Here is a 19422-nt window from a genome sequence, read left to right on the forward strand (position 1 = left end):
AGGTCCTGGGATCAAGCCCCACATCAGGCTCTCTGCTCAGCAGGGAGCCTGCTTCTTCCTCTCCCTCTCTCTGCCTGCCTCTCCACCTCCTTATGATCTGTCAAATAAAAAATTAAATCTTAAAAAAAAAAACTTTAAAATAAAATAAAAACTTAAAAAAGAGGGGGGGGGGGGAGAGAAAGCTGTATGATGCAGGTGCACTCAAGGACTATGCAGGCCCTGAGTCATCCGTGAGAGCCAGTACGAAAGACGGCTGATCAGGTGCAACAAGACTTATTACAGGCTTCAGGACAACCAACATACAAGTTAGAAACATAGCACAATAGTGAAACATCAGAGGAACAACTTCTAGGTCACCTGAGCTCGTTACAGAAGGTGTCTTCCATGTATAATTGTAGATTTCCATTTTGTTTATTCAACAAAAAATTATTAAGGCAGGGACGCCTGGGTGGCTCAGTTGGTTAAGCAGCTGCCTTCGGCTCAGGTCATGATCCCGGCATCCTGGGATCGAGTCCCACATCGGGCTCCTTACTCAGCAGGGAGCCTGCTTCTCCCTCTGCCTCTGCCTGCCATTCTGTCTGCCTGTGCTCGCTCTCTCCCCCTCTCTCTCTCTGATAAATAAATAAAATCTTTAAAAAAAAAAAAATTATTAAGGCAGTAACTCCCTAGAAGACTCAATGATGTGGCATAATAATGGCTCTGTCTTCTTTTTTTACCAAGCCAAAAAGAATTTATACTTCATAATGAATCACTGGGGATGGAATTTCAATTCCATTTGTTGAATTCAATTAACATTTTATGAGCACCTACTATGTGCCAGGTAGTATTCTAGGAACAGTAGGAATATAGACATAATCACTGCCTTCAGGGGGCTGACAGAAAGGGAAACAAATACTTTTCTCTCATGGGTACAATATTACAAGTAAGTACCTATACGTCTAGTACAAGTAACAAAGAGAAAGTAATTATTTGGGACATTCAGGGAAGTTTTCTCAAAGGAAAAGAGGACAGCTGTCTTAGGTTTTGAATAATAAATTGAGTATACTCCCATCCAAAGAAACCGAAAGTGACTTTATATATATATATATATATATATATATATATATGAACTCTTTAGATCCGGTAAAGTCAATGGATCCTGTCTTTATCATGATCAAGCTGAAAAGACTGGTGCTTTCCTAATTTCTAGGTCACCTTCTCCCTCTTGTGGACCTATGACTAGCCCTGCAGATATATCCATTTATTCTCCTCCATCAATGATATTTCTGCTGAGCACTCCCTGGAAAATCCCCATGTGAATAGAGCTGAGGCATTAAACAAGTTCACTGGCCCACAAAGCCTCAAGAGGCTTCAGACTGCTCCAACTCCAAAGCAATTCCCTCACAAAAGTCTAAAAAAACTGAGAAATTAAATGCGGGGTTCCAACTCTAACCTTCAATGTTCTGGGCCAAATTTCCCCAATCTTCTTTTATCATAAGGGAAAAGTGCAGATCAAAAGACATCAGTTCTCAGAACACAATCTTATTAAATACTTCAGATAAAAGGCCTTGTCACCTTTCTGGAGAAGGAATGCAGGCATAATTTAGTTGAGGAAGATTTGGCTCAGATTTTATCTCCTAGTTGTTGGGATTTTTATAGTGGACTTTCCAAACTGGGATCACTTCCAAAAACCTCATCAGTGCAATTCTATGGGCAAATAACTAAAACAATGTTTCTCCTATATCCCTAAAAACATTGTGTTGGTTACATTTCTACAGAGACAATAATTGTAAATGAATTATCAGACCTCCAGTTTCTTTCTTTCTTTCTTTCTTTTTTTAAAAAGATTTATTTATTTATTTATTTGACAGACAGAAATCACAAGTAGGCAGAGAGGTAAGCAGAAAGGCAGACAGAGAGACAGGAGGAAGCAGAGAGCAGAGAGCCCTACATGGGGCTTGATCCTAGGACCCCGGAACCATAACCCGAGCTGAAGGCAGAGGCCCCAACCCACTAAGCCACCCAGGTGCCCCAGACCTCCAGTTTCTTACAATGATCTATAGGAGCAACAGAGGTTCTGACAGAGAAAACTTAATATGTGAAAGCACTAATTTCAAATGCAGAGGAGGAAAGAGTGCCCTCTTTAGGACCTAATGGTTTGAATCCAACAGTTCTTTTTTTTAAGATTTTATTTATTTATTTGACAGAGATCACAAGCAGGCAGAGAGGCAGGCAGATATAGAGAGAGAGAGAGGAGGAAGCAGGCTCCCTGCTAAGCAGGACCCTTGGATCATGACCTGAGCCGAAGGCAGAGGCTTTAACCCACTGAGCCACCCAGGCGCCCTGAATCCCACGGTTCTTATAAGCACCTCTTAAGAAGTCATTTCTGTAGATCTAAGTTTTTTCATTTAAAAAAAGAAAGAAAGAAAAGAAAAAGGGCTGGATTAATACACTCTAGGTTTTCTCCAGTTTTAAAATGCCATTTAAGTAATTTTCTCTTTTTCCTAATACCAACCTTTCGAAGCCACAGGGACTCCTGCTGCAAGCTGCAGGGAGCCACAAGACCCTGATGTTCTGCTAGATCCTGGGCTATCAGACCCAAAAAGAAGTTTCTGGGGGCGCTTGGGTGGCTCAGTCAGTTAAGCATCTGCCTTTGGCTCGTGTCATGATCACATGGTCCTGGGATCGAGGCCCAGATCGGGCTCCCTGCTGGGTGGGGAGCGTGCTTCTCCCTCTGCCTCTCCCTGTTACTCCCCCTGCTTGTGCTCTCTCTTTCTGTCAAATGGATAAATAAAATTAAAAAAAAAAAAAAGAAGAAGAAGAAGAAGAAGTTGTTTCTCACCACCAGAAACAACTTCTTCTTCTTCTTCTTCTTCTTCTTCTTCTTCTTCTTTTTGCCACCCAAGTTATAAGTTTTAATCTGGAGTCAAGACTACACAGGCAGTTTGCCCTCTACTGCTCACAGGTAAAAGGAGACAAACTGTGAACTGGTTAAGAGCTCAGCAACAGAGCTATACTGAAATGACACACTTGTGCTCAATATTCTCACTATTTTCAAACACTATTAATTAAATCAGCAGCACTCAGGATCAAAATATGCTTCTTTTGTCTATCTCCTACTACAAGGCCAAAGAATAAATCTCCCTTCAAGCAGACTAGGCACACAATAAGGACACCTTCCTTCCCTGCCGGCCATACTAGTCTAGCGGCAGCAATAGCCCAACAGTGACACCTGCTGGGGAAAGCCAAGCAAGGGCGGGCTCATTAGCTAGAGAACATCTGGTCCCTTTTGAAGGTGGCAGAAGATGCTGATAAGCACTTGTATGTATTAGGGATTTACACTAGAATGCAGCCACTCAAATTACGAGGAAGTGATGGCCCTTCTATAAAGGCTACGCACTTGGAATATTGGAATATTTTACATTGTACCTCACTCACTTTTGAGCAGGCTGTCAGCCTTCCACAGTACATCTCATCATAGCTCATCGCAAGTGACTCCACAAATCATGTAACTACTATATTTTACAATGAAACCATGCATTATTTGTGTATTTTTAAAAGAAAAAATATACTTACACAACTGTTTACTAGAGCCTACATTTTTAAACATTTGAACTTCTTTTTTTTTTTTTTTAGATTTTATTTATTTATTTGACAGAGAGAAATCACAAGTACACTGAGAGGCAGGCAGAGAGAGAGAGAGAGAAAGAAGCAGGCTCCGTGCTGAGCAGAGAGCCCGATGCGGGACTTGATCCCAGGACCCTGAGATCATGACCTGAGCCAAAGGCAGCGGCTCAACCTACTGAGCCACCCAGGCGCCCTAAACATTTGAACTTCTTTATTTAAAACACAAACAGTTTCTGGGGTTTTTTGGTTTTTTTTGTTTTTTTTTTAAGATTTTACTTATTTGGGACGCCTGGGTGGCTCAGTTGGTTAAGCAGCTGCCTTAACCGGGCTGCCTTAATCGGGCTCCTTGCTCAGCAGGGAGCCTGCTTCTCCCTCTGCCTCTGCCTGCCACTCTGCCTGTGTTCACTCTCTCTGACAAATAAATAAATAAAATCTTTAAAAAAAAAAAAAGATTTTATTTATTTATTTGAAGAAAGAGACAGCAAGAGAGAGAACACAAGCAGGGGCAGTGGGAGAGGGAGAAGCAGGCTTGCCACTAAGCAGGGAGCCCGATGCGGGACTCGATCCCTGGACCCTGGGATCATGACCTGAGCCGAAGGCAGATGCTTAACTGACTGAGCCACCCAGATGCCCCAGTTTCTGGGTTTAAACGGTCTACTTTTATTAAGAAGTGATTAATATTTTAGTCACATGTGGCTATTTACATTGAATTAAAATTTTAAAATGGGGCGCCTGGGTGACTCAGTGAGTTAAGCCGCTGCCATTGGCTCAGGTCATGATCTCAGGGTCCTGGGATCGAGTCCTGCATGGGGCTCTCTGCTCAGCAGGGAGCCTGCTTCCCTCTCTCTCTCTCTCTCTGCCTACTTGTGATCTCTCTCTGTCAAATAAATAAATAAGGGCTCCTGGGTGGCTCAGTGGGTTAAGCCGCTGCCTTCGGCTCAGGTCATGATCTCAGGGTCCTGGGATCGAGTCCCGCATGGGGCTCTCTGCTCGGCAGGGAGCCTGCTTCCCTCCCTCTCTCTCTCTGCCTGCCTCTCCATCTACTTGTGATTTCTCTCTGTCAAATAAATAAATAAAATCTTAAAAATAAATAAATAAAATCTTTTAAAAAAAAATTTAAAAATGTACATCTAGCTCCTCAGTTCACACTAGCCACATTTTGAATGCTTATTAGTCACATGTGGCCAATGCCTACCATACTGGACAACACAGATACAGAACACTTACATCACTATAGAACAGTTTATTGGATGGCATTGTTCTAGAGAAACATATTATTTTCAGATGAAATTTTATGTCTGGGTCTGGGGAGTCAACAGGGGATATAGACAAATGGAAGCCGGACAAATGTTAATAATTTTTAAAGTCAGATGAGAGATATATGAAAATTCACTTATTAAACTTTCTATTTTTATATGAAGATTATCATAATAAAAAACTAAATGAAACTAAAATTAGCAAAAACGTTTCACCAAAAAATGAGGTATCACACTAAGGAATATACCATGGTTGGCAGCTTGGAAAAATCTGTAGTCCTACAAACTAGAATTCAAATCCCCACTCAGCAACCTACTTCTGGATCTTTAACAAGAAACTCAACTTTTCTGAGCCTCACTTTCCTCAAATGTAAGATGAGACATCTGGGGCACCTGGGTGGCTCAGTGGGTTAAAGCCTCTGCCTTCAGCTCAGGTCATATCTCAGAGTCCTGGGATCAGGCCCCGAATCGGGGTCTCTGCTCAGTGGGGAGCCTGCTTCCCCCTCTCTCTCACTCTCTGCCCACCTGTGATCTTTGTCAAATAAATAATAAAATCTTTAAAAAAAAAAATAAGATGAGACATTTAATACCTGCCTTGCAGAGTTATGGTGGAAATTAGAAATAACAAGTAAAAGATATAGTATCTAACACATAGTAGGGCCTCAGTAATTGGTATCTCTAATCATAATCAAACAGAGTTTACTTTAAACCACTCAGATATTTCTCAGACCACCACCAGAAGAGGTACTACTACAACAGAATGCACAAAGGCTAACAGACCAGAGGCCCACTGGTACTATGGAAACAGGTCCTGGGAGGCTTTTAGAGCAGTAACTAAAGACAGTTCTTTTACAACTACCTTTCATAAACCTTTTGCATGTCTGCTCTATGTCGGACACTGTGCTTGCTACCTTCCCACCTCTCTTGACAAAGAGCAGTAACAGTCCCAAGTTCCTAATATGGGCCATTATGCAAGGCAAAATATTACAAAGCTGGGAATTTAGGAGATGTTAACCCAGAACTAGTCCCTTATACTTAGTCTCAACTATAAGAGCATAGTAACGACCTCTATTATTTTGTCTATCTTTCATAGCCAACCAAGTGTCCTATCTTCCCCTTAGCAACAGCCTCTAGTAACCACCCAATAGCTTGCATTCAACATGTTCTTTCCTGTCTTAGAATGTGCTGGTCTCCTAAAATAAAAAGGTCTTTCCCTAATCCTACCCATCTTTCAAGACTTGATTTCGTACAGCCTTCTTTGATGATACTTCCCTTTCTCTGAAATGAAACTGCATTTAATCTCAGTACCGCACAGTGAAGCATTTGGGTCATCTACATTTTTTATATAATTGCATGTAAATAAGCCCTGCCTTTATAATAACACTCCCAGTGGGTAAAGACCAGGTATTATACTTCTTCCATATTCCCTACAGTGCCTAGCACAGTGCTGGAAAAACTGTAACCATTCAACAAATACTTATTAACTGGGTAACTCTCTAAAGCATCCTCCCAAAATAACAAGTACATTATGTGCACAATCCATATTCCCACCCTTGTTAGAAGCTTATGTCAGAAATTTCAGTTGCTTCAACAGAGGATGTAATGCAGAGCAATATGCTGTTTGGATCCAACAGGCATATTCTGGGAGTTGGTGATTACGCTAGATGTGACCTTTACAGAATTACAGAAAGAAGTCCCTAATAAATCAAGATAGATGCGCACACAGCCATACATGGAACATGTGGTAGGCGGTCAACTACACCCACTCCGTTTCTTCCATGGAAGAGTTGCCTGGGATGCTGATCTGAGTACGGAGAGGCCTTCCTTCTACAAATTATTCTTCTTCCTCACCTTGAGGTGAATGTCCATCTGGAAGATCTCCTCAAAGAATTTTTAACTAAGCAACTAATCTGCTATCCAAAAAAATATGTATCCCTAAAAAAATGGACTTTCCTTGACACACACACACACACACACACACACACACACACACACAAATTTTCTTTTCCCTTCTGTCAAGTTGCAGTGTTCCAAAAGATAAGGTTTAATAGGTGAACACAACTATCCAGAGAGACACGACTGAAAAAGAGCTAATATGCTAGTCTGTAGCACTCTGGGACATGTTCTTTTTTCACAATAACTAGTGCTCCACATACAATCCTCCAAGAAGGTCAAAAAGCAGGGCAGAGGAAGTCAATGGCTCTACCTCCTCCTGCACCTCTAACCTGAACTATATTCTTTTTTTTTCTTCTATATTCTCCTTTAAGGTGAAAGGTCTCACGGGCTTAGCCAGAAAAGGAGCTAGCAGAACCACGTGACTTATACTGTTAGACCCCATTCTATCTCTGCCACCAGAGCCAGATCTTCCAAGAAGATGCAATGGATATCAGGGAGACCAAAACCAGATGCACGGGTCCCAGACGCTCCAGATCCAACCACAACATCTACAGGACTGAAGGAACAGACGTAAGGAGAAAAGCAAGGGATGTAGGAGAAGACAAGAAAGCACCTGCTTACCTCCTGAGTGAATCTTCCTCAGAGCTCTCCTCAGGCATATCCTGATGTAAGGCCTCCTGTGGTACAGTTCCAGATCTGCTAGACTGGGTATAAATTCTTTCCCAGTGGCCTGTCTCCTGGTTGAAGGCCACTCCCACAGTCCTCTCCTCCTGCGGACTAGCAGAGCTGCTCAACTCCAGCCTGCTGGAGCTGGGCGTTTGGCCCTCAGTCCGCTCAAGGGGTGGCAGCTGGCTGCCACTCGATGGCATGCCCTCGAAGGTGGTGGGGACCTGCCAGGACGAGCTGGCCTCGCTAGAGGAGTAGTTGGGTGTGGTTCTTTCCCAGCGCAGGGTGTCATTGTTGAAGGTCAGGAGATTGTGGCAAGCACGACAGCGGTTCAGGTGGCCACGGGACAGGTTGGAGTTGTTCTCACTACTGTGCGGGGTGGGCTGGTGGGAGGGGCCTGGCCTCTCGGATTCAATGTTGTTATTGAGCATTTCCTGGGCCTGTTGGGTCTGGGGGGCTTCTCCACTCAGGCTGTGGTCCAGCTCCTGAAGCCGGTCATACTCCAGAAAGAAGCGTCTCAGGTCACACTGAAGCTCATGGCGAATGCTGCCTGAGTTGTTTTGGCTGGAGCCACTTCCTCCATCTGACTCAGCTGCCAACCCTGAAGCTGGAAAACCCCTCCCTTCTGTGGCTGAAGTGTACACAGACGCTTGAGAGCCACCTTCCTGCTGTCTCAGCACAGACAGCAAACTCACCGAAGAGGCACTGGTCCTGGGTGGAGGCATGGATTCTGCCTCAGAGCGGGAGTTCAGACTGAGCACTGTCCGGGTCCACTCGGACCCTGTCAGCCCAGGAGCTATTTCTCGGTGATATCTAGAAGGGTGGCTGGACAAAGGGCCTCCCAAAGAGCGACGGGTGGGGCCCAGACTGAGGTTGCGGAGCGTGTTGCCGGCAGTGCTGCTCTGGACTGTACTGAAGGCAGACGGCCGGTTCAGGAGGCCCTGGTCCTGCTGCGCTGACGAGGCCTGCTCCGGGGGATGGAAGGGCTCGGTCTGTACAAAAGAAAAGGAAGGGGTAGTAGCCCTGGCAGAAGCAGGGGGGACACTGTCCTGGTGTGGCAAGAGGGAAGGAACTCGAGTGCCAGAGCAGCGGCTGCAAAGGCACAGGATCCCAAGGTGCTGGCAGCACTCAGCTGTGGGGTAACTGACCCGCTGTCGGAGCCGGATGTAAGCGGAAGTCCTGGGGCGCTCCGTGGAGGGCTGAGGGGGAGGCGGTGGGGGTGAGGGGGTAGCAGAATCTTGCACTGTGCTTTGCTCTCCCACCTGGATGCCAGAGGAGCGGGAGGACAGCATGTGCAGGAAATTGTGGAGGAGAGGCGTCCGGCGAACTGGCTGTGATTGCAGCAGGGCACGCTGACGGTAGTGGGATAACTCTGTTCCGTCTATGGGAATCTCTGGTTCGTCATCACCCTGCAACGTGGAGCGAGGTGGGGCAGGGGGAGAGCGAGGCAGTTAGGTAGAAACTCCAGGTAAATCAAGGAAAACTAACTACTGACTCTGACTACCATCCAAGGAAAACAGTCTTCATGAAGAGACAACAACCCTACCCTGAAGCACTGAGGACTAACTGGCTTCAGCTTCCAAATCATCATATGGAATTAAACTGTTCACTTCCAATTAGTGACACTTCTGAATGCGTACAGAGGGCAAACCGACACTTTTACAAAGTGCATCTCTCTGACACAGAGGCATTGAGGGAAGCAAAAATGTCAAGCAACCAGAGACACAAAAATGACAAGCTATCCAATACAGCCTGGTTACTTCTAATAAAGTGGTCACTTGGGGGTTTCAGAATTAATTCCCCTGTCAAGGCTATGGCTAGCACTTTGAATACACAGTCTGAAGCTAGTTCTCAATCTCGACTAGAAAAGAAACACTTGGGCATTACAAAGTACAAGTCCAATAAAATCAGAATTGGAGCACTAGTTTAGGAAAAACTCCCAGTTTAGATGGAGTTGGAACTGCTGACTAACTTACCTGCTGATTAGAGGGGTTAACAATGGCTGTGAGTAAGTAGTGTCCGAGAGGATCAAATCTCACCAGACTGAAAACACAAAAAGAAAGACAGACATGCATAGATGTTAAATAAGAAGAGGAAGTCTGTGTTCAAATGTATGGCAATCACTACTGATAACTGCGGATTACCCAGGCATCCTCTTCATTCTAGGAACTTTCAAAACTCTTGAAGAAATCAAAATAATAGGGCTCATACTTCTTGTTATCTCCTCACACTTGCCAGAATAGGGGATTATGTATCACGAAGATAATTTCAAAAAGCACCTAGGCTTCTGTCCCAAGAAGCAGCTACATTAAGCACATGCTTGCTTATACTGAAGAGCCCAACAGAACAGTAAAGCACAGCACACTCCCATACCCTGCCACTGGGTTAGTCTGTTCTGCCCTCACAAAGCAGCTACACTGGCAAGAAGCAGAAGTTCTGGTGACAGTGAACAGTTTCAGCATCAAGTGATACAGCTGAGACTAGAAAATTTTCTTATATCCAACCGCAATACCAAGAGGACCAAAGAAAACCCATGCATCAGCTTTAATTCCAGCAATGTGTGTTTGCATTTTGAGGGCTAAATATCAATCAGCAGATCTGACACATAATTCATCTCCATTATCCAGTTTGATAAACGCAAATAACTGATTTAGCAACTTCCCACCAAACTAACCTCTACCTGAACACCATTCAGGTTTCCCAAAAGAGGGCCCTATCCCAAATCCAGACAGCTCTGAACGCAAAAGACATTCTAACAACCCTGGTCTACAAAGACCAGAAGATGAGACCAATCAGAAACAGCTAAAATGAACTACTGATTGGCCAGCAGCTTAAAAAGTAGGAGCTGTACACATAACCACCTGCTCTGAGCAGATATAACAAACTGCTTCCTCAAGGGACAGCAAGTGTAAATGTTCTCTGCCATGTTAGTCCTATGCCAGACATTGCTGGTGGCCAGAGCACTCACCGGACCCGTTCCATCTCGCTAGCTGTCTTCACGACAGCAAAGGGCTCTCGCCGACTCCAGTCCCAGAAGTGGATCTCGTTGGCAGTGGCAATCAACAGGAGCTGAGCCGTAGGGTGGAAAGCCAAAGAAGCAATGGCATTGTTGCTGTCTGTGAACCAGCTTTCACTGCCACCCTACAAATGAACCAATCCCAAATATTCTCAGGTTATAAACTGACAGCAGACTGGGATGTCAATTTCAAGAAAGGACCATTTAAGGTAAAATGACTACTTATAGGGCCTACTTTAAATACGTCCACTGTAAAATGTAGAAAATCAGTGATCTGGCAGAGTCGCCAATTTATCAGAAAATGATTACTGTCAGCTCAGTTCTCCAAGTCATCTGCAACCCAAAGCAATGAGCCTCCACATAGCCATGGTGCACAACAGCCCACTACTAAGTCATCAGGACAAGAAGCACATTGCTTTGGCGATCATGATCAGAACACATTACAATCCTTGCTCTAAAAAAAAAAAAAAAAAAAAAAAGGCATCTATCCTGAACATAATTTAGAACCTCCTGTACTATGCCACAATGGGCAGATGGAAGAATAGTTAAATGAGATATTCATCTTAGAATGGAGGAATATGGATTAGATTTCCCATTATTTAAGTGGGGAAGACCACCTCTTACTCAGATGTAGTCCTAAAAACCTGGCTAGTCTCTCCACCAGTTCAGAACTCAATGGTAAACAACTCTCTGCATTTAGAATACCAAAGAAATGGAAATACTTACATGCAAATCCCAAATTCTGACCTCCCCATCTAGGCAGCCAGAAGCAATAAGGCCTGAGATGGTAGGATGAAAAGTGACACACCATGGAGTACGGCGGTGTCCAATCAAAGAATGAACACACTTGCCAGTCTTCACCTCCGTAATATAGATATTATGGTTCACGTGGGTGGAGGCCAACAGAGTCCTAGGAAATCAAAGAGTAGGAAATGAATGTGAAGCATGTAGGAGGGTAACAAACTTTATCAGTTCTGGATAACTGGCTTTTGAGTATTCCTCACCCCAGCGTGGAAACACTAAACCCTAGGCATTATAAACAACAGAAGTATTCTGATCTTTAAAAGCTTTGGCTTCTCCACACTGTCCCCAAATGACACATGTCCCCTTCAGAGACTGTTTTTTTCCAGCAGAAAAATTATCATGCCATCAGTGGCCTGCATCACACTGCCAAAGGATTGTAATTGAGAAATTTTCTGAATTTGGAGGCTCAAGGTCCACTGTTTCCTTTGCTTATTCCTGTCATTTCTATGGTTAGCAATGCTCATCTACTTTCTATCCCCTTCTGATAACACTGGCAAAGTGCTGTTCATGCAAAGCTTCAAAGAGCCCTAGGGATGTTACCAAGCTAGACCAAATATACAGAAAGCAATGCTGTACCAAGTCTTAAGTTATAGATAAGTACTAGGTACCTGTCTGGGCTGAAGGCCAGTAAAAAGGTAGAGCGTGGACTATCCGGCAGTTCTACTCTCTGAAAAACAAACCAAGAAAAGTTAAAATACGTTATTTATAAACTATGGCTCACTCGATCTCAAAAAGTACAATAACCACTGTAGAATAGTAGTCAGTATAAGCTAAAAAACTGGAGACAACGATCAAGCCACAAGTTGAGAGACAGAAATCCAAATTACCTTTAAGAAAAATGTCTAGCTCTAAAGGGAAAAGATTATTTCTAGCCCAAAAATTCTTCCAAATTTATTTTTTAAACTCCGTTAAGTTAGATGTCTCAATTCTCTCACACAAAATAATTATGCCTCAATTCTACATCATTAGCCCATTCTAAAACCCCATCTACAGTTACCCCTACAAATCCAATGTCAAAAATATCTGTTTTTCCTACCTTGCCCTCCCATTTCATCCACCGAGTTTTATCTTCCACTAGCTCCTGCAGAAGCCGCTGAGCTCCAAAGGCCCGAGTGCCCCGTTCTCGCCCCCAGAGTATCCGCACAGCATTCTTCTCTGGAACAACCTTCATGGTGCTCAGTAGCCACTGTCACACCAGGCACAGGAAGAGAAGGAGCGAGCAACTGCTCCACAAACTGAAGCAGCTAAAATGAGGCCATTCAGGTCCTTGTAAGTTGTCTTCATGGAAATCTAAAGGATGAATATTAAAGTCAAAGAACATCTATTCTGCAATCAGAGAGGCTCCCCATTGCAAATGTGATTGAGATCGAAGAGGTTAAGTACTTTTTTTCATATTTAATGACACTCTCTCAGGAAGGACCCTTCTCCCAGACCTTTTCTTCCAAAAATATTTCATCCTTTTTTTCCCCAAGTTTTTTCTTAATTCTAGTTATCATATCTAACAAAATTACTTCATTCTTAAATTCCTTTCATATCCTCAGTAGCCCAGCCTTATATCTGAAGAATATATCATTCTCTAAGCAGTTAGTCTTACTATTTTATCAGGCAGGAAGAACTTTTGTTACTAATAAAGTCTAAAAACTTGTCAAGAACAAAACACAACACAGCACCTGCCCTCCCTTCTCACCATACTGCCTCCCTATCCCCCAACCCCCTCCTTATCACTTGGGCAGCCTCCAAGCCAAAGAACAGATAACTGATTTTAAAAGGCTGTAACCTGAGTTCTAGTTCTCTATCTCTTTTTTTTAAGTGGTGGTGGAAGAGGGGCAGAGGGAGAGAAGAATCTCAAGCAGACTCCATGCCCAACGCAAAGCCTGACATGGGGCTCGATCTCACAACCCTGAGATTATAACCTGCAGCGAAACCAAGAGTCAGATGCTTAACCAACTGAGCCACCCAGGGGCCCCAAGGTCTGGTTCTTATGCAGTCGCTTCAATTCTATCTCCTACCTAAACGCATGTGCATAAGGACTACTTTGAGGTATCTTTCTCACTCTCTTTTTCTCGTGTCCAGTGAAGTTCCGGAGTAGCAGAGAGGATGAAAAAGAAGGAAAAAAAAAAATTAAATTCCTTTTTCTCATCCACCACAAGCCTTAAGAGCATAGTTCTATAGTTTATCACAAAACAAAAATTCAACTAAAACATCAACTAGCAGCAAAATACACACACATGCAACAATTAAAGAACTGTGGTTCCTCTATACAATGGAATATGCAACCCAGTAAAACGGCACTTCAGAAAAATACAAGTGAAATGTTATTCACTGTAGTTCGGTTTTAAAAAATTTCAAATGTGTAGAAAAGTCGAAAAAACAGTATAATAAACACACTATTTGCTACTTAGACTCAACTGTTAATATTTGGCCACATTTGCTTTATCCAGCTCTATGAACACAATATTATTTGTGTTGTTTTTTTATTTTTTTCTGAACCATTTCATCAGGCTTCAAGATGCTTTAACCCTATACACCTCACTGTGCATCTGCTAAAGATAAGGACATTTGACTTCATAACCACAATACCAGTAAGTACAATGGGGACCAGTAAGTCCTCATTCAAATGTCCCCAACTATCTTAAAAAAATGTCTTTAATATTTGGCTTAAAAAAAAAAAAAACCAGAATCCAACCAAAAGTCAAGCAATGAATTTGGTTGTCATGTTTCTTTAGTCTCTTTTACTCTAAAATGGCCTCCAAGTTTTGCTTTGGTTGGTTTTATGTTTAGTTATTTACAAACAAGCTTTTTTTTTTTTTTTTAAAGAGGGGGAGTAGCAGGGGGAGAGCATTTTCTTTTTTTAAAGATTTTATTTATTTATTTGATAGAGAGCACGAGTAGTAGGGAAAGCAGCATGCAAAGGGAGAAACAGGCTCCTTGTAACCAGGAAGCCCAACACGGGGGCTCCATCCCAGCACTGAGGGCTCCTTACCTGAGCGAAAGGCAGATGCCCAACGACTGAGCCTCCCAGGTGCCCCAAGACAGAGAGAATCTTTTTTTTTTTTAATTATTTTTATTAATATATAATGTATTATTTGCCCCAGGGGTACAGGTCTGTGAATCATCAGGCTCACACATTTCACAGCACTTACCACAGCACATTCCCCAAGACACAGAGAATCTTTTTTTTTTTTTAAAGATTTTATTTGTTTATTTGACAGACAGAGATCACAAGTAGACAGAGAGGCAGGCAGAGAGAGAGAGAGGAAAGCAGGCTCCCTGCTGAGCAGAAAGCCCGATGTGGGACTCGATCCCAGGACCCTGGGATTATGACCTGAGCTGAAGGCAGCGGCCTAAACCACTGAGCCACCCAAGCGCCCTGAAGACAGAGAATCTTAAGCAGGCTCCACCCTCATCTCAGAACCCAACATACAAGGCTCAATCCTACGACCCTGAGATCATAACCTGAGCTGATATCATGAGTCACCCAGGTACCCCGAACACAAGCTTTTTTGAAGTCAAGGACAGGTGACTTGGGGAATGTCTTACATCTTAGTTTTGTCTGTTTGTTTCTTCACAGTGCCATTTAGGTTACCTCTCTATCCCTTACATTTCCTATAAACGGAAGGCTAGATCTAAAACACTGATTAGATTTAGGCTGAGAGTTTCTGGCAAGAATGCCTTACAGGTGATGCTATGTATGTACCTCCTGATGCAGCACAGCAGGTGGCCTATATTCTCAGGCTGTTCCACTTAGCGCAACTTGGAAAATTATGTGATAATTTGGAAAAATATGACTACTTGGTTGAGTCTGTAACTGAAAAAGCTCTCTTTATAAAGGTATAGTCCCTCCTCCCTTTATAATTAGCAATCTTTGGCTAATATTTGGCATCAAGTGAATATCCTGCTCCTTCTCAACTTTTTGCTTGATAGTTTAGCAGTCACTGATGACTCCTTGAACTATCAGGGTCTGAAATAATGTTGATTTTTCTAATTCCATCATTACTTCTACATTTATTAGCTGGCATTTCTTTTGAAAGAACTTTGCCTTAAAAAATTTAGCAGATTAAGTGGGGTTCCCCCCCCCTTTAATTACTGACTTCTGTCTTACTGTTTGTAACAGCAAAAACTGGGGACAACACAAGTGCCTATGTAAAAAGGGGACAAGATGACTAATCTATGGTAAGCAAGATTCTCTGGGTACTGATAACAAGAGGTCTCCAAGATAAAATATTGTGAAGAGAGGGGAAAAGCAAGGTACAGAGCACTATGTATAGTAATGCTATCTTTTGAGTAAGAAAAGAAATTAAATGGTCACTCATTAGGGACTGAAGGGACAAGATGAATGGAGACAAAGATGGAAGCAAGACTTCTCAAATATTTTCATTTTGTGTCTTTTTTATTTTTGAAATATATCACCTATGCAAAATCTATTTTAAAAATACTTAATGATATGAGGGGCGCCTGGGTGGCTCAGTGGGTTAAAGCCTCTGCCTTTGGCTCAGGTCATGATCCCAGTGTCCTGGGATCGAGCCCCGCATCGGTCTCTCTGCTCAGCAGGGAGCCTGCTTCCTCCTCTCTGCTTGCCTCTCTGCCTACTTGTAGTTTCTGTCTGTCAAATAAATAAATAAAATCTTTAAAAAAATATATATATATAAATAGATAGATAATTTAATGATGTGAAAAAATACCTGGTAAGTGAAAAAAGCAGAATACCAAAATTACATTTACAGTATGATCCCAATTTTGTAAAATATATATGTATGTATATATATATATATGTACATATAAAAGTCAAGCATATATATATGTACATGTACATACATGCACATGTACATATATATGTATATGTATATGTATGTACATATACATGTACATGTATATGGATATGTATGTGTATATATCTTGGAAAATAATGATACAAAAGAAATATAAATACTAACCATGGTTGTCTTTAGCTGGTGGGTCTATAAGTGATTTAATAATTAGAAGAGGCAATGTTCTTTTCACTTTTTAAATTTAAAAAGTAATAAATGGGGGCACCTGAGTGGCTCAGTGGGTTAAAGCCTCTGCTTTCCACTCAGGTCATGATCCCAGGGTCCTGGGAGAAAGCCCTGCATCAGACTCTCTGCTCAGCAGGGAGCTTGCTTCCCTTCCTCTCTCTCTGCCTCCCTCTCTGCCTACTTGTGATCTCTGTCAAATAAATAGATAAAATCTTATAAAAAAATAAAAAGTAATAAATCCTTACTGTAAAAAGTGAAACAACAATGGGCTCTTTACATTTCACAAATGGCTGCAATCTAAAAAGTATACAACTAGATGTATCCAAATATAGACAGAAGAAAAAATATTTATAGCCTGTGCTGAAAGGAGTTTTCTCCCTGGCATATTAAAATGTAGAAAGTCAGAAAGAGTCTACAGAAAGACACAACTCCAAGTTCCTAGACACATACATCACAGTTCCCTAATGAGTGATGAAGGAACCAACTCAAGTCTGTATCCTCATGGTACAGCTCTCATCCCTCATTAGCACATGGAATAAATATGTACACACTGACAATGTCAACATGGTGTAGGCCAACCATCTGAAGCACTTAAGGACAAAATAACTAGAAGGAAATAATCTACTTGGTGACCCTGACAATTCATGGCTTAGCAACAAAAGTCTGGAAGTCAAACTGCCACATAGCTGAATAATTACTAACCAGGAAGGTGCCAGCAATACAGTTCCCATTAGTTCACTTTAACCCTTTATTGAGTCTAATTTGCTTTTTGAGTCCATAATTCTTTTACCTAATACAGAGAAGTTCAGAAGAAATGAGTTTTGAGGGTCGCTTAAGAGTGTGACATAAGGGGTGCCTGGGTGGCTCAGTGGGTTAAGCCGCTGCCTTCGGTTCGGGTCATGATCTCAGGGTCCTGGGATCGAGTCCCGCATCGAGCTCTCTGCTCAGCAGGGAGCCTGCTTTCCTCTCTCTCTCTCTGCCTGCCTCTCTGTCTACTTGTGGTCTCTGTCAAATAAATAAAATCTTAAAAAAAAAAAAGTGTGGTATAAAAGTACTATCAGAGAAATATATTTATAATTTATAATTTTTTAAATTTTATTTATGTATAATCTTATAAAATGTGGTGAAAACAGCAGCAGTCCAATTCATTAAAAAAAAAAAAAAAAATCTGACCTGACCTGTGTAACTCAAGAGGAAGGAAATACAGGTCACAAAATCATATGATTCAGAGAACTGTGATACAACCTAAAGTTCCTAAAGGAACTGGAAGAGGAAAGAGCTGCTACAAGTATCAGTTACCAAGAAAACTAAAAACCTCAAGCTCAGGCTTACCAAAGAGCTTGTCTATCAATTCCCAAGGACCTAAACACACTAAACGTTCCAATGAGAAAGTTGGACTGATACCAGGAAGTCATAGGGTCTAAAACATTCACAGGCTTTCTTTTGTCCGAAGAAAAATATTTGCTCTGTTTCTTTAAAAGGATAAGGGACTTTCACTCCTCACAGCTACCTGAGAGGAGATTCTACTTTATTCTCTCCAAGGAACAAAAAGAGCTAAATCAGACTGAAGTCAGACAGGCCGGTTGCTGAGGAGGAAGTGCCAGTCAAGTGTGTTTTTCATTCCTCTTTTAAAAAAGGAGGAAGAAACAAGTTTCCCAATCTGTCCCTTAAAGCAGACTGAGACAAAGGGTGCCAAGAATAGTCTTTGTGATGCCATTACACAGTCGCCAGAATCAATTCTTGGTCACCAAGCCTATGCAAGTCAAGGAGAACCGGAAGGACACAAGTGAGGTGTGTACACAAAACAAATGCCCCTTTCCACATGCCCCTCCCCCTGCCATAACATGACTGACCGCTCTAAAAAAATGGGAAGATAAACCACCTTTAAAGACTTTCTCTTCTTAATTTTAGGTCATAATTGTATTTAACAACTACTAATAAAAATCACCTAGAGAGTATGCCACTCGTTCTCGGGAACGAGAAGTTAGATTCACAGGTTCCCCTAGCAAATTTGATCATCTAATGCCAGGAACTTTTTACTCCACCTTCTCCCTAGAGGACTTCAAGCATGTTAATTTCTTTGAGACTTGGTTTCCTTCTTTGTAAAACAGGAATGGCAATATATACTTATCAGGTTCCTGTGAGGCTCCAAAAGCAAAAGAATGGTAGAGTGTCAACATTGTCGCTGTTACTGTTGTCATTAGTACTGAATCCTCTTTGGGGTTCACTATGGTCTCCTTCACCAAACAATACAGCCAACAAAAACCCCAGAGACACAAGATGCTAACAACTCCCAAGAGTGGCAGACTTTTCTAAGAGACATTTCAAAGGCTATTACCAGACAACAAAGTAAAAAATACTCAGGAAAATAAAGTATATCTCTGTGGCAAAAATAATTAAATGTGGGGCACCTGGGTGGCTCAGTCAGTTAAGCATCTGGATTTTGGCTCAGGTCATGATCTCATGGGTCAAGAGATAGAGCCTTGCATTGGGCTCTGTGCTGGCTATGGAATTTGCTTAAGATTCTCTCTCTCTTTCTCTCTCTCTCTCCCTCCCTCCCCCTCCCTCTCCCTTTCTCTCACTCTCTAAATAATAAAAATAATATAAAATGAGATCTGAGCTACCTCTCCATAAGTAAAATGAATTAAAAAGCAGAACCAATAGGGACGCCTAGGTGGCTCAGTCGGTTGGTTAGGAATCTGCCTTCAACTTAGGTCATGATCCCAGGGTCCTAGGATTGAGTCCTACATTGGGCTCCTTGCTCAGTGAGGAACCTGCTTCTCCCTCTGTCTGCTGCTCTCCCTGCCTGTTCTCTCTCTCTCTCTCTGATAAATAAGTAAATAAAATCTTTAAAAACAAAAACAGAACCAACAATTTAGAACTCTATCTGCAACCTGGCTGATAATTCAGATCCCAAGTCCTCCCTTCCAATTGCATACCACGGGTGTGAATCAGAAAACTATTAGATCTGGAATGAACTGTTAAAATGGAGTATAAACCCCTCATTTCTTTGAGTAACTGCATCCCTCTCCACTGCACTAACCATGTAGGAAGTCTAAGAGTCAGATAAATTATGTAATACAACATATATTTCATAACACAGAGGATTCATCCCAAGGTTAACTCTTTAAAAGAAAAAAAAATAGTTCTTTAAATACTAAATCTAGGATTACTTGCATAAGTA

General features: G+C 42.1%; 1 protein-coding gene across 7 annotated transcripts in view; it reads right to left on the bottom strand.

Moving 5' to 3' along the window:
* Positions 1 to 19422, bottom strand: part of LOC132008252 (activating molecule in BECN1-regulated autophagy protein 1) — a 178324-nt gene that overhangs the window by 134816 nt on the left and 24086 nt on the right. For 3 of the 7 annotated variants that reach the window (XM_059386777.1, XM_059386778.1, XM_059386780.1), the window contains exons 2-8: positions 12281 to 12534; positions 11853 to 11911; positions 11167 to 11350; positions 10393 to 10565; positions 9401 to 9467; positions 8687 to 8833; positions 7380 to 8416 (exon numbers count right to left, since the gene is read on the bottom strand). In XM_059386777.1, the coding sequence (XP_059242760.1) occupies positions 7380 to 8416; positions 8687 to 8833; positions 9401 to 9467; positions 10393 to 10565; positions 11167 to 11350; positions 11853 to 11911; positions 12281 to 12415 (1802 nt within the window). In that variant the 5' untranslated portion in view covers positions 12416 to 12534. Of the gene's footprint in view, positions 1 to 7379; positions 8834 to 9400; positions 9468 to 10392; positions 10566 to 11166; positions 11351 to 11852; positions 11912 to 12280; positions 12535 to 19422 lie in introns of all 7 variants that reach the window. The other 4 variants (XM_059386774.1, XM_059386773.1, XM_059386776.1 and 1 more) reach the window with 2 other exon arrangements.

The sequence above is a fragment of the Mustela nigripes genome, unplaced genomic scaffold (genome assembly GCF_022355385.1).
Source record: "Mustela nigripes isolate SB6536 unplaced genomic scaffold, MUSNIG.SB6536 HiC_scaffold_76, whole genome shotgun sequence".
Taxonomy (NCBI): domain Eukaryota; kingdom Metazoa; phylum Chordata; class Mammalia; order Carnivora; family Mustelidae; genus Mustela; species Mustela nigripes.